The 18,661-nt window shown below is 31.5% G+C and overlaps 2 protein-coding genes across 2 annotated transcripts; one reads left to right on the forward strand and one right to left on the reverse strand.

Moving 5' to 3' along the window:
* Positions 1-123: 123 nt before the first annotated feature.
* LOC112505814 lies at positions 124-4,413 on the reverse strand. Its single transcript, XM_025110074.1, has 5 exons — positions 4,195-4,413; positions 2,541-2,658; positions 1,954-2,050; positions 1,480-1,566; positions 124-385 (listed from the first exon to the last, which is right to left on the reverse strand). Exons 1-5 carry the CDS (start codon positions 4,256-4,258, stop codon positions 245-247), a joined length of 507 nt encoding a protein of 168 aa, XP_024965842.1. The 5' UTR covers positions 4,259-4,413; the 3' UTR covers positions 124-244.
* Positions 4,414-11,410: 6,997 nt separating this feature from the next.
* LOC112512320 (MLO protein homolog 1-like) lies at positions 11,411-18,249 on the forward strand. Its single transcript, XM_025118206.1, has 14 exons — positions 11,411-11,536; positions 12,109-12,166; positions 13,160-13,437; positions 13,713-13,829; positions 14,137-14,197; positions 14,333-14,418; positions 14,914-14,988; positions 15,345-15,433; positions 15,737-15,786; positions 16,184-16,224; positions 16,327-16,500; positions 16,973-17,008; positions 17,592-17,720; positions 17,825-18,249. Exons 1-14 carry the CDS (start codon positions 11,411-11,413, stop codon positions 18,182-18,184), a joined length of 1,680 nt encoding a protein of 559 aa, XP_024973974.1. The 3' UTR covers positions 18,185-18,249.
* Positions 18,250-18,661: the final 412 nt, after the last annotated feature.

Raw genomic sequence — 18,661 nt, forward strand, 5'->3', positions numbered from 1 at the left:
CGCTAATGGGGATTTTGGTTCGCAAATATCTTTGTAATGAACGAATCTTTCAAAAGAATTGGAATTTGACTAGTCAAACTGACCCATTACAAGGGCAGCCCTACCACCATGGCAATACAAGCATAAAGCAAAACACAAATTGTAACAATATGAAACCAACATCACCACATGTTAACATACAAAATTATAAAATCAAACATTTCGGTATCAAAAGTCGAACAATTAGAACACAATCCTAATATTCTTAGGCAAGAGCTTCGGATTCATCAGGAACAACACCATTATTAGTAACAGGCTCGTCGTCATCTGATTTCAACTGAGATGATACATCATCTATAGCCGAGTTCAGCTCTGCTATCTTCTTCGCCAATTTTTGGCGTGTTTTCTGCAACAATCATATTAGGTAAGTGCAAGAATATCAATATTTTTTATGTGGCAGCAGTGGGTGTCTGGGTTAGCTTGCGTGCATCTCGAGCTCGACTAATCTCACGGGACCTTAAAGATAACAACCACGAAAACCCTCATTGGCCCAAAGAAGATTCGAATTGACAACCTATGGGGAGGAACCCCGAGGCCTAATAAGCTAGCAGATAAAATAGTCATGTTCGGTAAAAACTTACTCATAAGCTAGATGACAATGTAAGATAACCTAAAAAACATGTTGAAAAAAATGGAACAATATAAGGGGTATGATTGAAAAGACAAAGAAAAAAAGGCACTGGAGTTTACTGAAACACTACTTGAAGTTCTTCGAATAGCTAAAGCTTATAAGCAACCAAACGGGTTTTTTCAATAAGCTCCAAATACAAGCTACATGTAGGCATGGGAATGGGGCGGCGATGGGGCAGGGACCTCAATCCCCATCCCCTTTCCCGCCGGGGAATACAATCACATCCCCATCCCCATCGGAGAATGGAGATCCCCAACGGAGAAACGGGGATTTTTTTCCGTTTATGTATGCTAATTTAAATCAAATATGTAAGAATCCACACATGTTTAGACCTCACATATTTCTAATAAACCTAAAACCAAAATAAATTCAATTTAATTCAAAGAAAAACTTAATGTCACACGTACCATAATATATCGAGTAATATCAAACCATATCGAGTAATATCCAAAATATACCGAGTAATTATATGTTGACTTGACATCCAATATATTATATACTAACATCCAAAAAAATAACAATTTTAGATTCTAAATCTAGTTAGGAACTAGAAAATTATGGATCACCGATTTAAGTTGAAATAAATAATATGTATAATTTGTTAATATATATATATATATATATATATATATATATATATAACGGGTACAGCGCGGGGTGGGGAGTGCCATACCCGTCCCCGGTTTAGTGGGGAATCCCCGTCCCCAACCGGGGCGGGTGGACCGGGTTCCCCGACAGGTCGGGGTCCATTCCCATGCCTAGCTACATGGCACAGTTCTTTAGCAAAAGTTTGGTTAGAGTTTGTCTACCTCCAAAGCTTTTTCTTCATCATAAATGAAGTCGGGCAGCTTCCTCAGCAACTCCTTTTTGTCGGCTCCCGCTAGTGCCTTGCTTATCTGTCAAAAATTAGACTCGATACATAATGATTCTATAATCGAGTTTCAGGCAAGAATGTATTACAGTTTGTATATATCAAAGAAAAATTGTATTTCCTTCAGGTTTTCTTGTACCTACCTCTGTTTGTATGTTGTTGTTTGCTCCTTACTCATTTTTTTTTTGTGGGGGGGGGGAGCAAACTCTCTTTTTTCACACATTTTTCACACGGGAAGGGTCTTCATAGAAACAATCGCTCTACATTTTGGGATGGAGGTAAAGGTCTACGTACATCCCACCCTCCCCAGACCCCACCTCCGGCTGGGATATATTGGGCTCGTTTGGTTTGTCTATATATCGATGAAAATGTGATGGAACATTAATTCATTTGCCAAATTTACCAATCAAACCTGAGGTGCGTATATGCAACCGAGTGTGCCAACAAGCAATCCCCCTAGAACAAAGCCACCAACGAAGGCACTCCCACTGTTCGATCTTCCATCATCACTGAAAAATGAAAAAAAGTAATGACTTGTGTATAAAGTGTCCATAGGCTTACAAAGAGAAACATAAAATGAAGAAAGCACTCATCTAGCATAATGATTCTTCCACCTTTAAAAGAACTGACTAGGAAAAGAAAATATATGATTTAGAACATCCACATTGTGTGTGTAAACCAAACCAAACCAGTAAATTCCCTCTTTTGGGGGGGGGGGGAACATTGACCCCCCCCCCCCCCCCCCCGCGGGTGGACCCTACTCGTGTGGGTTTTACTTGGTCTGTTTGGTTTGATAGAAACATATGGTGATATATTCTAATGCAAAGCCTTTACGGCCATTACTAAGCCTTCCAAATAACATGGAGATTATTGAGGGATATATAGAGGTCATTTTCGGAGAACAGGTGATGGAAAACAAGCGTAAGACTAATCTTGCATTTGGTAAAACTTAAATCTTGAAAGAAACACTTGATGATCAACAATTCAAACGATAATTACCTGTATCCTGCTTGGATAGAGAATGTCCTTTTGGATGTGAGCAATTGCAAATTACCAACACGACTTTGCCCAAACGATAATTTGGTGAAGCCCTGATCAAGTTTCTTTACAGAGGAACCTACATCACCAAAATTTAATCATTGTCCAAAATTTCCAACCATAGATGTTAAGAGCTGCATATCACAGATAATTACATTCCTAAATAAGAAAGGTCGAGATTAAACAGTAAGAAAGGGTTTACAGGAGACTGACAATGCGGATAGAGGAAAGCAATTACAAAGGTCGACATTAAACCCTTGGTCACCCACTTAACGGAAATTTTCAAATTAGTATTTGTGTATCGTATCAGTATATACAAATAAATTGAAACAATTCTTATACCCTTTCAAAAGCTATACTATTTATCACTTTTTAGCTCATAGTGACATACCCTCAACATTACAAATAGAATACATTTCACTCATCATTTATTTATTTTTCGATCAACAAAAAGGGTTCCACCAAAAAATTGAAAATTCACAAGTTAGACGAAAAAAAGATGACAACTACAAAAATCATAACCGCTATAGCACCACTATTGACCGCCCAAATTGTTGACAAAATACAACAACTGGAAAACCAATGAATCCTTTGCCTCTCGATATAATCCATTTTTATCAATTCCATTTTGTTCGTGTGATATGCAAATAGACCATGTTTTAAATCATGAAAAACAGTCGATTTCTAAAAAAAACAAGGGGAAAACAGCATACAGACTTCCCTCTCCAATCTCACAAAGGCGCATTAGTTCACCAGAGTTGCTCTATGTAGAAACAACTATTTTCTGACATCAATAACATCTTATTTCATGCACCTCATTTCATCAAGAACCAAAATGAGTATCTGTCTGCATTTTAGCATGATAGTGACTACCATTTGAAACCATTGTAATTGACATTTCAGTTCTACACAAACATCATAATTTCAAAAATCAAAGATGAAAACGGAAACGAACTCCACATGGCATTCGTATACACACAATAACATACTTGCACAAATACAATAACATTTCAGCTCTAACCATTTTGTCTTTAGAAAGATGTTGTGTTCTATCTTCTATTCGCTAAACCTTTTTCTAAGAGCCTTTTTACGGTCTTCATGGAAACAGTCTATCTACTCCTCTAGTCAAAAGTATAGGTAAGGTTTCCGTACATCCTACACTCCCTAAAACCTATTCCCTGTGGATTCAATGGGTTCGTTTGGTTTGGTTTGGTTTACGCTTGGGTTTTAAAAAAACTATTAACCTATTCATGTAAAAAGATTCCACCCTATTCTTCTACTCTCCAATTCTTCTCCCAAATTGACTCTAAGATGTAAATTTAACAGTTGTAGATGAAGTAAAGATTAGGGTTTATAAAGTTAAGGAACACATGGATATAATACAGGAGATATGGAAAATGAATCCGTAAAATCATCACTTCCTACTCCTACAAGAAATTGCACCCAATTTAGTTCATGAACGCAGATTAAATCCGAAAGAAGAAATTACATTCGATTTAGTTGAGGAACAAAGATTAAATCCGAAAGAAGAAAGTACATCCAATTAGTTCAAGAACAAAGATTGAATCCGAAAGAACAACGGTGATAAGAAAATGTTGATGAAATTAGAAAATACCAGATGATAATTGGTCTGATCTGTTCTTGGGTAAAAGCAGCGATGAATTCGAGATTGCAGACATGGCTTCCAGAAAGATTGAAAGTGGGTATGGCTTATGATGAAGAAATGGATTATGAGAAGGGGTTAGGAATGGGTATGTTTTGTTGGTTATTTGGTCGATAACATCAATGCTTAAACAAGAACAGTGGAAACGATATCGTTTGTTTTAGGTCTATTTTGTGAGTGTTGTGCCCTTTGCTTTCGTCACCCGTATAAAGAAAGATTCAGGCGGTGTCTAACGTTTATTTTCTTTAAAAAAAAGTAATATTTGATTTTCTGATTGCTAGATTTTCTTTTAAGGTATTATTTGATAAAAATAAGATAGTTTACGAAAATATAATATTTGATTTTTGGATGGTTTTCTATTAAGGTATTATTTGATAAAAATAAGGTAGTTTATATTTAGATATACATAAACTAACTTATTGAAACGTTATTTCGAATAACATTTTGATGGGTTATTGCCGTTTTTCCAATTATAATTCTCATGAATATTAATTATGATAAATATTAATAAAATTTAAATATTACTAATATTAATAAATAGTAGTTACTAATTAAGATAAATTGAAAAGTAATATTAATTACACGTTATACTTATTAATTATTTACAATTACGTAAATATAACAACTTTAATAATGTTTATGTAACATAAAAATTAAAATTATACTTATTTTGTTTCATAAATAATAAAATTGTGTTAAATAATATGAATAAAATATATAATTTAATCATCAAATATATTAATTAATTAGGACATGTGAGGTAGACCTTTTTTGTTTTTGTTTTTTTATCATATCATATGTAATGATTATTTTATATCATAAATAATAGTTTTTTCCTAAATTTTGTTTTAACAAATTCAAATATTATCTATACTACCTTATAAAGCAGATTTGATAAAAATCTTAAAACCAACCTTGAATGCATAAGGTACTACTTCTTTATACATAGAGTCTTAAAAACAATCTTACAAGCTTGGTGTACAAGTTGTGGATACTGCACTCAGAATTTTGGTTCCCAATACAACACTTTGATCACCTTCCCAAACACGACTCTCCCACTTCGCTCCTATCAAACTTCTCTCCCAAATGACGATTCATAAATTGAGTTCCCAGGACGACGATTCAAACTCCCAGTATCATGATTCCTCCTGATTCAATTCCATGTATCGATAGGGTTAGGCTCCTCTACCGATTTCATTAGATGTAATTACTTTTTATTTTCCTTCTTCCAGTATCATATCATCTCATAGGGTTGTTCATCGTCCGTCCCCTTTTTCCTGTTCTTATTTTGTGTTCATCTTCTTTCTCCATTTTTCATTTATGTTTGTATTAGAGTTCTGTTTGTTTTTAAAACAGAATCAAAATGGGTTAGGTTCTCAACTTGTATGCTTCCATTACAGCTTGGAACCACTATTAGAGCTTCCATTTAAACTCTTGATTGCCAATTGGACCTTCGATACTCTTCCTTCTCGCTTTTTATGTTTGTTTTTAATGTTGATATAGTTATAACATACTCTGTCTTCTTGTTTTTATAATGTTGTTATAGTTTATAACATACTCATTTGGAATTGCTTGTTGATATTGGTTGAATAGTTGTGAGAAATCAAGTAGGTGGTAGAGGTATTTCTAAACCACCTTGATTTATATGAAGATATTGGAACCAAGAAGACTTTTTTTTACAGTACTATGATGATATATACTTGTATCAAATATACTGCTAGACAGATCAAGAGGTGAACATGTAGGATCTTGCAGAAGCGCATAGAATTGGTCTAAAAGTTTTTGAACTTCACTGTCGATTTTGAAGCCATTAAACGAATGGACTTTTTTTTTGCTTTGAACTTCTTGATTTGTAATGTTTGTTTTAATTTTATCACTGCTTGTTTTTGTTTTGGAAGTTTTTTTTCTCAAAGCTTAGAATCAAAGGTCCTACTTTATAAGGTTTCAAGTCAAGGTGTATAGATGGAGAATTATGGAGGTCTTTGTACTATTTATTATTCGTTATGTTGTATGGCTGTGCTCTCTTTGATTACCTTGCTAGGATCCATTTGATTAACATTTTACAATATGGAAATGTTGTTGGATTCAGGTCGTTATCATTTTTGGTTGTGCATTTGGTAATTATGATGGGTAGATACACAATAAGGTAAGTAAGGGTGCATTTGATAAACGGTGTTGTGGTATTGTTACCCTTTTCTTTTGTTCTCATCATTCACTTGTAAACCAAATGATCTTAAATATTGCTTATGCGTAGCTTTGATCTGTTTGCATTGCATCCAAAAGGCCTGTTTTCTAGAATGACATTTAATATTTTCCTCTTTATTGCCAGATTTTGATAATTTGTGAATATAATGTACATGGTGAAATTATCTCTTCAACTCACTAATAAAATGATTTTGATGTATTTTGGTGATGTTAGATATCACTGTTAATACTTCAATATTTAAGTGCCTTTTTAGTTGATGAAATATAGCAGCTTTTGAGACAATCGTGAAGATGTTGAACATATATGCAGTTTGACGGTTTATATGAACACCCCTATTATCTAACCCGTCCAATTTTGCTACTTTTACATAATAGGGTGTGTCTTGTGCATTTACGCCGTGATTAAACCACAAATATAATTAAGGAGGGTATAACAAGTGTAATCCCCCACCTTTAATTTTTATAATTAATAGGGGTGTATAGAAATATATATTATTATACAGTTATAAATAACAAAACTTTCATCGCCCTTCGTTTGTATTTCACTGTACGTTTGCACCACCCTATTCACCTTAACATAAGTGTATAACATGCATACCACTTTTAATGTCTTATCATCATACATTAGACCAATATCGAATACTCTTACGGGATGCTGGAAAACCTCTTAATGAGTAATTCGTTAAGAAACTTTAACCGAGTTAGAAGTATATGTGTTTGATATGCCCTTAATAAATAGGTCCTCTTCTTTCCATGTTGAACGTCGACTCAATCGTCAATTTTTCCCTTTTCGATGCTAAGCACATAAATTATCAAACAACTTCTTGATATTTCTTATAATTATTTTAATCAGTTTTTTTTTTGTATTATCAGTTATGTCTTCTTTTTCTAGATAAAGACAACAAGCTAAATAATTTATAATTCCAATCAGTTCGGTCTCAACCGGCCATATCTCAATGCCTATAATTGATGAATACGTTTTCTCTAAAATTAACTTAAAAAAATCATTTTTACTACATATTATAATCAATGTTCAAAAAGGCGCGTCATGTAGCGATATGGCGCAAGACGCGTCTCCGCCGTTAGAAATGACCCATAACGTTTATGTAAGGCGTGACTCACGCCATGGCGCACGTTTTTTGTAAAGCCGTGACATATAAGGCTTAAAACTTAACCTCGCTGTCATGCCACACCTCACGTTTTTTTTTTTTGAACGACAATACAAAATGATACCTTTTTCGCATACACTTGAAAATTCAATATCATCTTTTTGTCGGTATTTATATTGATTTCTAAATGTCGATACTGATTGTAAAAACCAACAATAAAAAAGCAGACCGAGTCGTTTTCATCTATAAAAATGGTTAAATGGGAATCAAAAACCAACTACTAAACAACAAAGACTGGTAATACACTTTAAACATCCTAATTTTTGTATATTTTTTCTCTGATCAATGTAATTATCACATATAAAATACATAAAATAAAACAAAGTATGTCATATGAACAATTTAAAATCATTTTCAGTTGCCGATAACAGATCTATATATAATGTGGCTTAAGTTTCCTATATATCATGGCATATCTTTTAAAGAGATTTCTTAAGACAATGTTGATATACGATTATGTTTATATAAATGTGATACAGTATATTCATATATGAATGTATTAATAAATTATGTTTACTAAATTCTTCGATTAACCGATAGATGTCGTGATTTTAAATCCGATAATATGAAGAAAAAACTTGCCACATCACATCATCTCAACATATTTTGTAAAATAGAGAAAATGAAAGTTTTGTTTTATATATTTCTCCAACAGATTCTCTATAATGTGTTTTTTTAAAATAAAGAAAACATGAAAAATTCTCAAGTTTAAAAAATTATCTAAAACTTGACTTCGAGAGAGATAGATAAATGATTATTTTATTCAATCCACCAATAAAATTGAATTATTATTGTTGTTATTTTATATAAAGTTTATTTTTAATAGTGTATTGGGCTGATAAATTAGAGAACATCAGATTTATGTTAAAATTTCTAAAATATAAAATATGTTGGAGTTGATTTTTTTTTTAAAATTTAACTTTTAACTCTCTATTTTAGAAAATGCTCTTAATATATAAAAAATGTACTCGTACAATAATTTCACAGCATTTTGCTGTGAAGTTTCAAATGCAAAAAATAATCTTATGGTTTCACGAAAACAAGTTGGTCTCATGTGATTCCAAATATATAGATGTAATTTCTATATTTATAACAGTTGTTGAATAAAATTGCTTATTTTACATGCTACAATATTATTTCATAATTTTTTTTATAAAAATGTAATTAAATTATTCTAAAAGCTCAAATATGATATCTTGAAAAGTAATTTGTTAGTTGATCTTAAACAAGATTTATGAGCATGTATCTCTTTTACTTTTCTATTTTTGTAATTTTTACTTTATTTTCTATTTTTAATTTTCAAAAGAATTGTATCAAGAAAATAAATCGCTTATTTATTTATCAATTAGTCTTTAATCAATATTTTATCTTGACGTGTCTTGGAAAGGCTTTATTGTCTTTATCCTTAGTTCGATTTTTTTTGTTTGATTATTTTAACCTGTAAACAGTATATAATTTAGAATTTTCTAAGACCATCTTCTTAACGATTAAAATAACATATGGTTGTTTTGTATTAAGTATCAAAACCGAAAGTGTAGATGTAACGTGCATGAGGGATAACGACCCATGCCAAGGAAAGTCAGTTGGTTTAATTAACGACCCATGCTTAAGTGTTAGATGATTTGAGCCCATGCCACTTTTTTCAAGATGGATTGCATCGGGTGTTAATTAGACGCGACAATCAATTTGAGTTATGATTTTATTTCTAACGAAAATGGCTTGAATGGAAGTTGAAAAATCATCCAAAATGTATTTTGATACTTACAATTTTTTAAATAATTTTATTTAAAAGATTAAATTATTATATTAATACGTAAATTTTTAAAATTAATAAAAATATTGAGTGGGTCAACCCAACTGGTATTCACACGTTTTAACATGTATTTAAAAGAGGCAAATTGTATGAGGATAAAACATAATTCTATTAAATTCATATTTTGAGAACGTACTTTTAAAATACATAATTTGAACACATACTTTCAAATATATATTTAAAAATTTACTTTTTAAAAACATGTCTATCTTATAACCAAAATACGACACAAATAAAGATTACAGAACAATGATGTAACTTAATGAAATATGAAGGGGGGGGGGGTTTATGAATAACGAAGCTTATGGACTCAATCAAGTTGTATGTTAGCATGCTCGAGATACAATATTGAATAACAATTACCAGTTTCATGTTTTTTAAGATATACATGCATCGACAAGCTTGTACATGTTTTTATGTGTTGAGAAGCTTATTGTTAATTACCTGAAACTGTGAACTTACCGATTGTGAAGCTAACTAGTAGTATTGTCTCAAAAAGCATGCAAGACAGAATGTAATAAGGGCAAGGGTGAGATTTGGTATTTTTGTAAGGGTAGCCATGAGAGTTTAATATGTTATGATGTTTTAGGAGTTGTTTACTAAATGCTATCGGTTAAGCATTTATCAGGTCACTTATTTTACTGGGTAAGTGGAAATTTTACGCACAAATTAAGTGACGGTGGTGACTCTTACCCATTTAGTATTTGTCGAGTAAGAGATGTTTACCAACAATGTTATTATATCATTTCGATGGTCAAAATCTTATTAGTAAGTGAGTATGGTGACTCTTACCCAGTAAAGCTTACCGATTAGCATCGGTAAAATCTTCCACTGCCATGTAACAAATAGTTTGTATGTCTTTATGTCACAATATGCCCTCAAAACGGCCCTTATGAAAAGTGGGGTGTGACAACGTTCATCAAAATTGACTTATTCAAACTATAAGCCCTTAAATAAATACATTTTAAACTATAAGCCATCAAATGTACATTTTGAAATATATATTCTTCAAGATAAGAATTGAATGATACCATGATCTAATTAATCATATAATATATAATACGAAGAAGTTACCAACATATACTATTAATCATGTCATTTTTCATGATACCATGATATAATTAATCATATAATAAATATAATAAATAAATAACGAAGACAATAATAAATAAAGACCACTTGTGTAGATGCATAGGTTGGTTATCTCAGGCGTACAATTTCCTTTGTTTGCCAACAAATATGGCCGGCATTTTATTATATTACAATTTTTGTTTAAAAAAATCAATATTATTTTAAAGTTATATATATATTTATTTTTAATGGTGTTAAAGTTATCGGTTTTACACGATTGTCATATTGAATAATTCAAAACAGACGACATCAGAATGAATTGATTATAAAGTATGTTTAAATAAGAATGTAAAAAAAAATACATAGAAATAAATAGAACTGGTTCGGTTTTATTTCGAGGAACCATAAATTTAAACTCATAATATCTAAGTTATGGTGAAAAAATCTCTACACCAGTTAATCAAGTTTTGATTGGATATCAATAACTGGACCAGACCCATATTCTAAGGTCGAGTTCAGATCAGATTAATTTGAGTAACAAACATTTTCTATAATATCTTTATCTACAAAAAAAAATAATATGTAATTTTCTCAAGGTAGGAAAGAAAAAATTTCATATTTGATAAGATAATATGAATCAAATATAATATTTCCCAACAAATATTGGAGTGAAATGACAATTTTGACCATTTCAAAAATACTTGTTAATACCATATCAACTCATTAACACGCTTTATAACTCATTCTTTATTATCTCTACTTTGCTTTTCTCTCCGATATATTTGTCCCTACACCAACTCTTTGTATACTTCTGCTCCTTCTTGTTCTGAAAGCTGGAAAAACCAAAGAAGCCTTTGTCAGCCGTTTTTGTGGTGGTCGACAGAGAATAATTGCTTTTGGTCGGAATTAAATGGCGACAGGGTCGTCATCGGAGAGGTCGTTGGAGCAAACACCAACGTGGGCCGTTGCATTGGTTTGTGCGGTATTCGTTATCATCTCCGTTATCATTGAACATGTGATTCATTCAATTGGCAAGGTAGGGTTTCTGTAACTACGATTTAATTAAACTCATTAGAGTCCTACATCAAACTTAGACCTATTCTCTTCAATATACGTTGAACCATATATGAATTTGCAGTTAATTCAAATGAGAACCGTGAATTTTTTGAGAACCATCGATGGCTCTTTTAGAGAATCATCTAACTGGTACTACATATCTAAGTATCAGAGAGACGGAGACAACGTCTATCACTGTAAATAGTACTTGAAGTAATATTCTACACCATGGTACGCCTTTGTCAGTTAATCGGAGGGGCGTATTAACATTGGAGTCTCGTGTCATCAGCTAAACTTAGATCTATTCGCCCAATATATTTTAGAACATGTGTTTGTTTAGAGATATTAAACAGTATTTAAAGTTACTGAAAATGAAAGAAACTGTTTTTTTTTTTTTTTTGTAAAATATAATGAGTCAATTACCCATAAGACCAAATTTTCATTATTAGTTAAACTGAAAGAAATTACTATAATTTATTATTTTTATTTTCATTTTCATATCTAAAATAAATTATGTAATGGAGAAGTTTTTTTGATTGTAAATTCATGCAGTGGTTTCAAAAAAAGCAGAAGAAAGCAATGCTTGAAGCCTTGGAGAAAATAAAAGCAGGTAAAATAATAATCAAATAAAATAATAGCAAATAATTATAAAAAATTATTACTAACATTTTGTTTTAGAATATTTTAATGTATTTAAAATTATTTATTATCCATCACGTAAAGTCGACTTTTTGTTCATAAATTATTCGATGAGATCGATAATTAAATATCATAATTTTAATATATTTTCAAGTCAAATTTTTCATAGATTGTGAATGTCGTCATATAAGTTCTATGTGAGATATTTATATAAAAACATTAAAGAAAATTAGGTTGTTGTGAATTACTGAAAAAAATCGAAAATATGTACATACAAATCCATATGAATAATCAGTAATGTTGGTTTACGTATGTATCTTTAAATAGACTTTATTTTACGGGTTTTTCTTAACGTTTCACATACAAACCTTACGTTATTCCCTTATTCATCTTCTTACGACATTTAATCTTTTTATTTAAATCAATCTTTTAGCATTATAATATAAGTTACAATTACGGTTTTCCCTTTACACTATATAATAAAATGGGTTTGTTCATAGGTGGACAAAGATTTTTTTTTTATTCAAGTGGTGACACCATTTAACTATAAGAAACAAATATATAGATGTTTTTTATAAAATAATAATTAGTCTGTTGGTTAGTTCTTTATAAACATTTGTATAGATATGTGAGATCATGTGTTTGAGTTTTTCATCGCTAATTTTTCCAGAAACATAATAAATTCGGAATTAAAAGTTAAAAACTAAGAAGATGACCTAAATAGGATTCAAACCTGCGAAAAAAGAAAAAAAGTCATGTAAACCAACTTTACCAAGGAAAATTTATGTCATCATTATAATTTCAAAATATTTATACAACCTTATAAACTAGATTTATTAAAGGTCTTAAAAACAATTTTTAATGCACAAAATACTATACATTTATGCAAAAAGTATTACAGATATCTCAAAAAGTGTTTTTATTTAATTAAAAATGATTGTGATATGATTTGATGTGAATGCAGAGTTGATGCTGTTAGGGTTTCTATCATTGCTATTAACGGTGGGTACAAAATATGTTGCAAAGATATGTGTTCCTGATAGTATTGGATACAAGATGCTTCCATGCAAAGCCGAACATTATGATGATGACGATGATGGTAAAAAGAAAGATGGTGGCAAAGGCGGCGACGGCGGTGATGGTGATGATGAACATCGCCGGAAATTACTTTTTTTAGCTGAAGATGTGATTTTCCGGCGAGTTTTAGCAGCAGCCAAAAAGGACGGTGCTACTTGTGAAAAGGTATTTTCTTTTATTTTAGGAAGGATATATGGGGTTGTTTTTCGCTGACAAGTAGAATTAAGATGAGAATCGTAAGAAGGGATTTCCACCGTTCGATATATGTTATAATAAGATGTAACAAGATGAGATTAACGATCATCAAAATTTAGATCCCTTCTTACGTTTCTCACTGTAACGCTCATTTTCACACGTTCCTTCGTCCGTGTGTGTATATATATATATATATATATATATATATATATAATATATTATAATAAAATGAAACTGTGATGCAGGGAATGGTACCAATGATATCGTATTCTGCAGTTCATCAGCTTCATATATTCATATTTATTCTTGCCGTCTTCCATATTCTTTATAGTGTCATCATCATCGTTCTCGGCCTTGCCAAGGTAACTCCATTATTTCTCTCTTATATTTTCTCTTTTCTCTTTATACATATCTGTATATTGGAACAGAATCAAACGAGAATACGATCAAAATATAACAACACAAGATCGAATGACCGAATTACATTTAATTTTGCATTTAAATGACGTATGATTACGAACGGTCAATGTAGGAATATGCCTATGACTTAACCCTTAACCTACGTCACACATAATCATATATTATTTTATACGTGAATTTAGTATAAAAAATACATCTGACTTCACCGTTTTATTATTTAATATTTGTTATTTTGTGGGTTTGACACAGATGAAAAAATGGAAAGCTTGGGAAGCAGAAACTAAATCTTTGGAGTACGAGTTCACAAATGGTAATTATTTTTTCAAAAGAGAAATTGGTGCATTGAATGATTGTACGGTACCAAGTGAGAAGCAACATGTTATCGGATCGACCCATTGTTGGATCCAAGTTAAATGGAGCTTTATTTTTATTTTTTTGCATTTAGATCCTGCAAGATTTCGGTTTGCTCATCAAACCTCCTTCGTAAGACGTCACACTGGACTTTCTACGAAACCCGGAATTAGATGGGTGGTAAGTGTAAATTTCTTTCTGTTTATTTAATATTAATTACTATTTGAATCTTAGAGAAAGTTTTAGATACAAATAATGGAAATCTTAAATCATAAGCAACGTTTATGTTGGCAAACGGATTGAGATATTTATGAAAGATGATCCGTTTATTCAATGGTTGAGATATTTATGGAAGATGATAAGGTTTTATTTATTATGAAACGAACAAAATATTTGTGGAACACACATTCATGATGCTAGATAAACAACGGTTAAGATTGATTTGTATGATTTCCTTTATTTGTATTTGAAAATCATGATGAATTGTAAATCATGTATTAAAGTTGAATTTTATTAAGGTCGTAAATCAAGAATTAAAAGTTGTAGATTATGCAGAGTGTCTGTTTTAATTCGAGAAAAGGAATGTTCGTTGACTATGAACCAGTATTTAGTGTACTATTTCATTTCTATTTATGAATATTAATTGAATTTTAATAAGATTTTATGTCAACACAGGTGGCGTTTTTCAGACAGTTCTTCGGATCAATATCAAAAGTTGACTATTTGACTATCCGTAATGGATTCATAAATGTAAGTCAATGAGTGAACTACATTTTTCGTCCTTGCGGTTTGTTGAATTTTTATGTTATTGAAACTACCGTTTTTTATCTTGGTTTCCAGTTCATTGTTATTTTTTGTTCTTCATATCTAATGGTAAACCACATTAACGGAGTTAGCTTTAGGGATGAAAACAACATAGGATTAAAAACCACAGTGACAAAAACTGTAATTTTGAAAACACAGGGATGAAAGTTCTAATTTTTAACGAACCACATGAAAGAAAGTAGTCTATTCTAATTTATTGAATAATTTTTACACGAAATAAAGGTTGGACTGACCGGTAAATCGTAATCCATTTTAACCGTTCTTTTTGTTTTATAACATAGGCACATTTTGCGCCAAATAGCAAATTTGATTTCCATAAGTACATCAAGAGATCAATGGAAGATGACTTCAAGTTTGTCTTGGGTATAAGGTCCCTCTCTTCCCCTCTCTCTTTTCTATCGGTTTTCTTTTGTCGTTTAAAAAAACAAACCAAGAAAGTTCAGTGGATTATATCTAGAGGTCGAAGGTGGTGTCCAATGGGATGTATTTAAGCTGATCATCTACCGAAAAAAAATAGAACACCCTTTTCATGAAGACCCTCACAAGGAAAAATTATAACGAGATAGCAAAAAGTCGTTAACCTTTGAAACGTAAATGCAAGTTCATGTGATTTGTTCATGTAGGACAAGGGTTTTTACATATATTGATTCATATGTTTGATCATCTTATACAGTATTCCGCTTTGGATGTTCTCGATCCTGTTTCTACTTCTCAATGTTCACAGTAAACTCTCTCTCTCTCTCTCTCTCTCGATGTGTGTGTGTGCAAGTGCACGTGCACACGTGCGTGCATGTGCATGTAAATCAAATAATACATATGTAGGCATAAACTAATTGCAACCGATTTTCATTCTATAATTAAAATTTGGTCAATAGTCTCAAATGTAAAAGTTAGAACACACAATTTGAGTGTTTATTTGGCGAAACTTGTCAATGAATTGCTTGTCTTTATGCATGCATACCGATGGATGATATGCATATAAGTATTTATATGCATATACATATATGTATATGTATATGTATGCATGTATGTACATCATGCATATGGTTCATAATTCATAAAACCGTTACAATTCATAACAAAATTGAAGATCTCATTGTTTTTTTTTTCTGTGGTACAGAATGGCATGCACTCACCTATCTCTCGTTCGTCCCACTACTGGTACACCATGGTTTTCTTTAATTTTAAGCTTTATTTAATTTTAATTACATTTTTTATTGAAACAAAATTATAACAGTTACAATTATGGTACGTGTTATGTAGATTCTTTTATTAGTGGGTACAAAACTTGAGCTAGTGATCATGGAAATGGCTCAACAAATTCAAGATAAGGCAACAATTGTAAGGGGAGCCCCAGTGGTTGAGCCAAGCAACAAGTTCTTCTGGTTCAATAGCCCCAAATTGGTCTTGTTCTTAATCCATTTTACTTTGTTTCAGGTAATTAAAGTTTTTAATTCAAAATTTTAGTAATAATGATTTATTTTTAATATAAAACAATATAATTTATATACGACAAATGCAACAAATAAATTCACACTCTCCTCTCACATTTGATGATGTTTGAACCCCTGACCTCCTAAGAGACAAAATACTTCAATACCGTTAGGCTAAAGGCCCTTTAGTTTGAGTTTTATTTTTTTACAACTAGACATTTCAATAATCCCAAAACTAATCCTTGAATATATAAATTGAGACATACTCGATAGTCGATACTCGTTGAAATTATGTTAATTTTTTTTATTTAATCTTCGCTTTTTATTACAATTTTCTAAAAATATTATATCAAACGGTTAATAAGACAATTTACACTTTGAAGCAAATTATAATGTAATTTAATAGGATTTGTTAGTGTTTTTAATCCAACTTGATACTTGTATATTTACTTTCGTTTTATTTTGCTCATTTGTAGAATGCATTTCAAATGGCGTTTTTCTTGTGGACGGTGGTAAGTAATTCATGTAATGATGTTTGAGTCATGGTTTAATATGGCGTTCCAATAGACCATTTTATAAGATCTAATTTATAGGATTAAAATATAAAACGTCATATCTAAATGCGTTGTAATAAGTTTATATGACGCTTTTGGGCGTCTTAACAAGTTTTTAGGACATTTTTAATACAAAGTGCGCATTAACAACTTTATAAGTGTCCTATAAACTCAGTTTTTTTATCGGACACTTGTTTTTATAGGACAATTTTTCAAAGAGTGTCCTATAAAGTTGCTAATGAGACGCTTTATATTAAAAATGTCCTAAAAAACTTATTATGACGCGTCATATAAACTTATTACAACACCTTTAAATATGACACTTTAATTTTTGGTCTTATAAACCAAGTCCTATAAAGAAGTCTATTAGAACGCTTAAAAGTTGGGAGTGTCCTATAAACCCGATTTTATTATAGTGGTTTATCTCGTAACCAATTTGATCCATCAATTCATATGAATTGTACAAATTAAATGATAGTTTTTTTTTTAAATCAAAACAAATATATGGATTTTGAATGAAAATATATCGGGTATTTTGCAGTATGAATTTGGCATAAACTCATGTTACCATGAGAGCATATTGGCAATTGGTATTAGAGTTGGATTGGGTGTGCTTCTCCATGTCATGTGTAGCTACATCACTTTCCCTCTTTATGCTTTGGTTACACAAGTAAGTACCATCTCAAATCAAAACAAACCCTAATGAAACATGATATTTCATAAATAAATAGAAATTATTTATCTGATATTCGGACATTTATTTGAATCTTGAAGATGGGATCTCACATGAAAAGGTCAATATTCGAAGAACAAACCTCCAAAGCTCTAAAGAAATGGCAAAAGGCTGCCAAGGAAAGGAGGAGGTTGCGAGAACTTGGAGATAGCGGAGGAAGACCAGATACTTCAAATTCCGGCATAATGAGCATGGAAAATACGCCAAGTCGTGGTTCGTCACCAGTTCATTTCCTTCATAACAACAAGCACCGATCATCCACTGCGGAGAGTGAAATTGACATCCCATCATCTCCGAGAGCTTTTCCTTCAGAGACCGAACTCTCAGATACAGAAGGTCCATATCATGCTAGGGATCAACACAAGAATCTACATCCAAATTTCTCCTTTCCAAAATCCTAGGGTTTCAATAGGTACAACAGTTGTGTAGGTTTATGATCTTTCATTTTTAGGGGTAGCACTTTCACTACTTTAGGGTATCAATGTGTACTCCATACTTAAATAATATCAATAAGCAACTTCTTTTATATCCTATCGATAACAAATTGTATATGAACCAATTTCATTTTTAACTTGTTATAAAGTACATAAGATTACAGTCGACAACAAATATGTATGGAGTGGATTTAGTATGCTTGGTATCACAACGAAATACCAACAATACATGTTTCCGTTACCACCAACATTAACCGACACTTGAAGAATTTCAACCGATGACTAAAGTACGAACGTTGAAACAGTCTGCTAAATGGATCATCAGCCACACCTGTTGATCATGATAACATTAAAGATATTTGAAATTGAGATACTCAATGATACCTTGGATACTCATTGCTTACACTGACGATCAACGTTGGGTATTTTTTTTTAAATTTATTT

The sequence above is a fragment of the Cynara cardunculus genome (genome assembly GCF_001531365.2).
Source record: "Cynara cardunculus var. scolymus isolate 2C chromosome LG 1, CcrdV1, whole genome shotgun sequence".
NCBI classification, from domain to species: domain Eukaryota; kingdom Viridiplantae; phylum Streptophyta; class Magnoliopsida; order Asterales; family Asteraceae; genus Cynara; species Cynara cardunculus.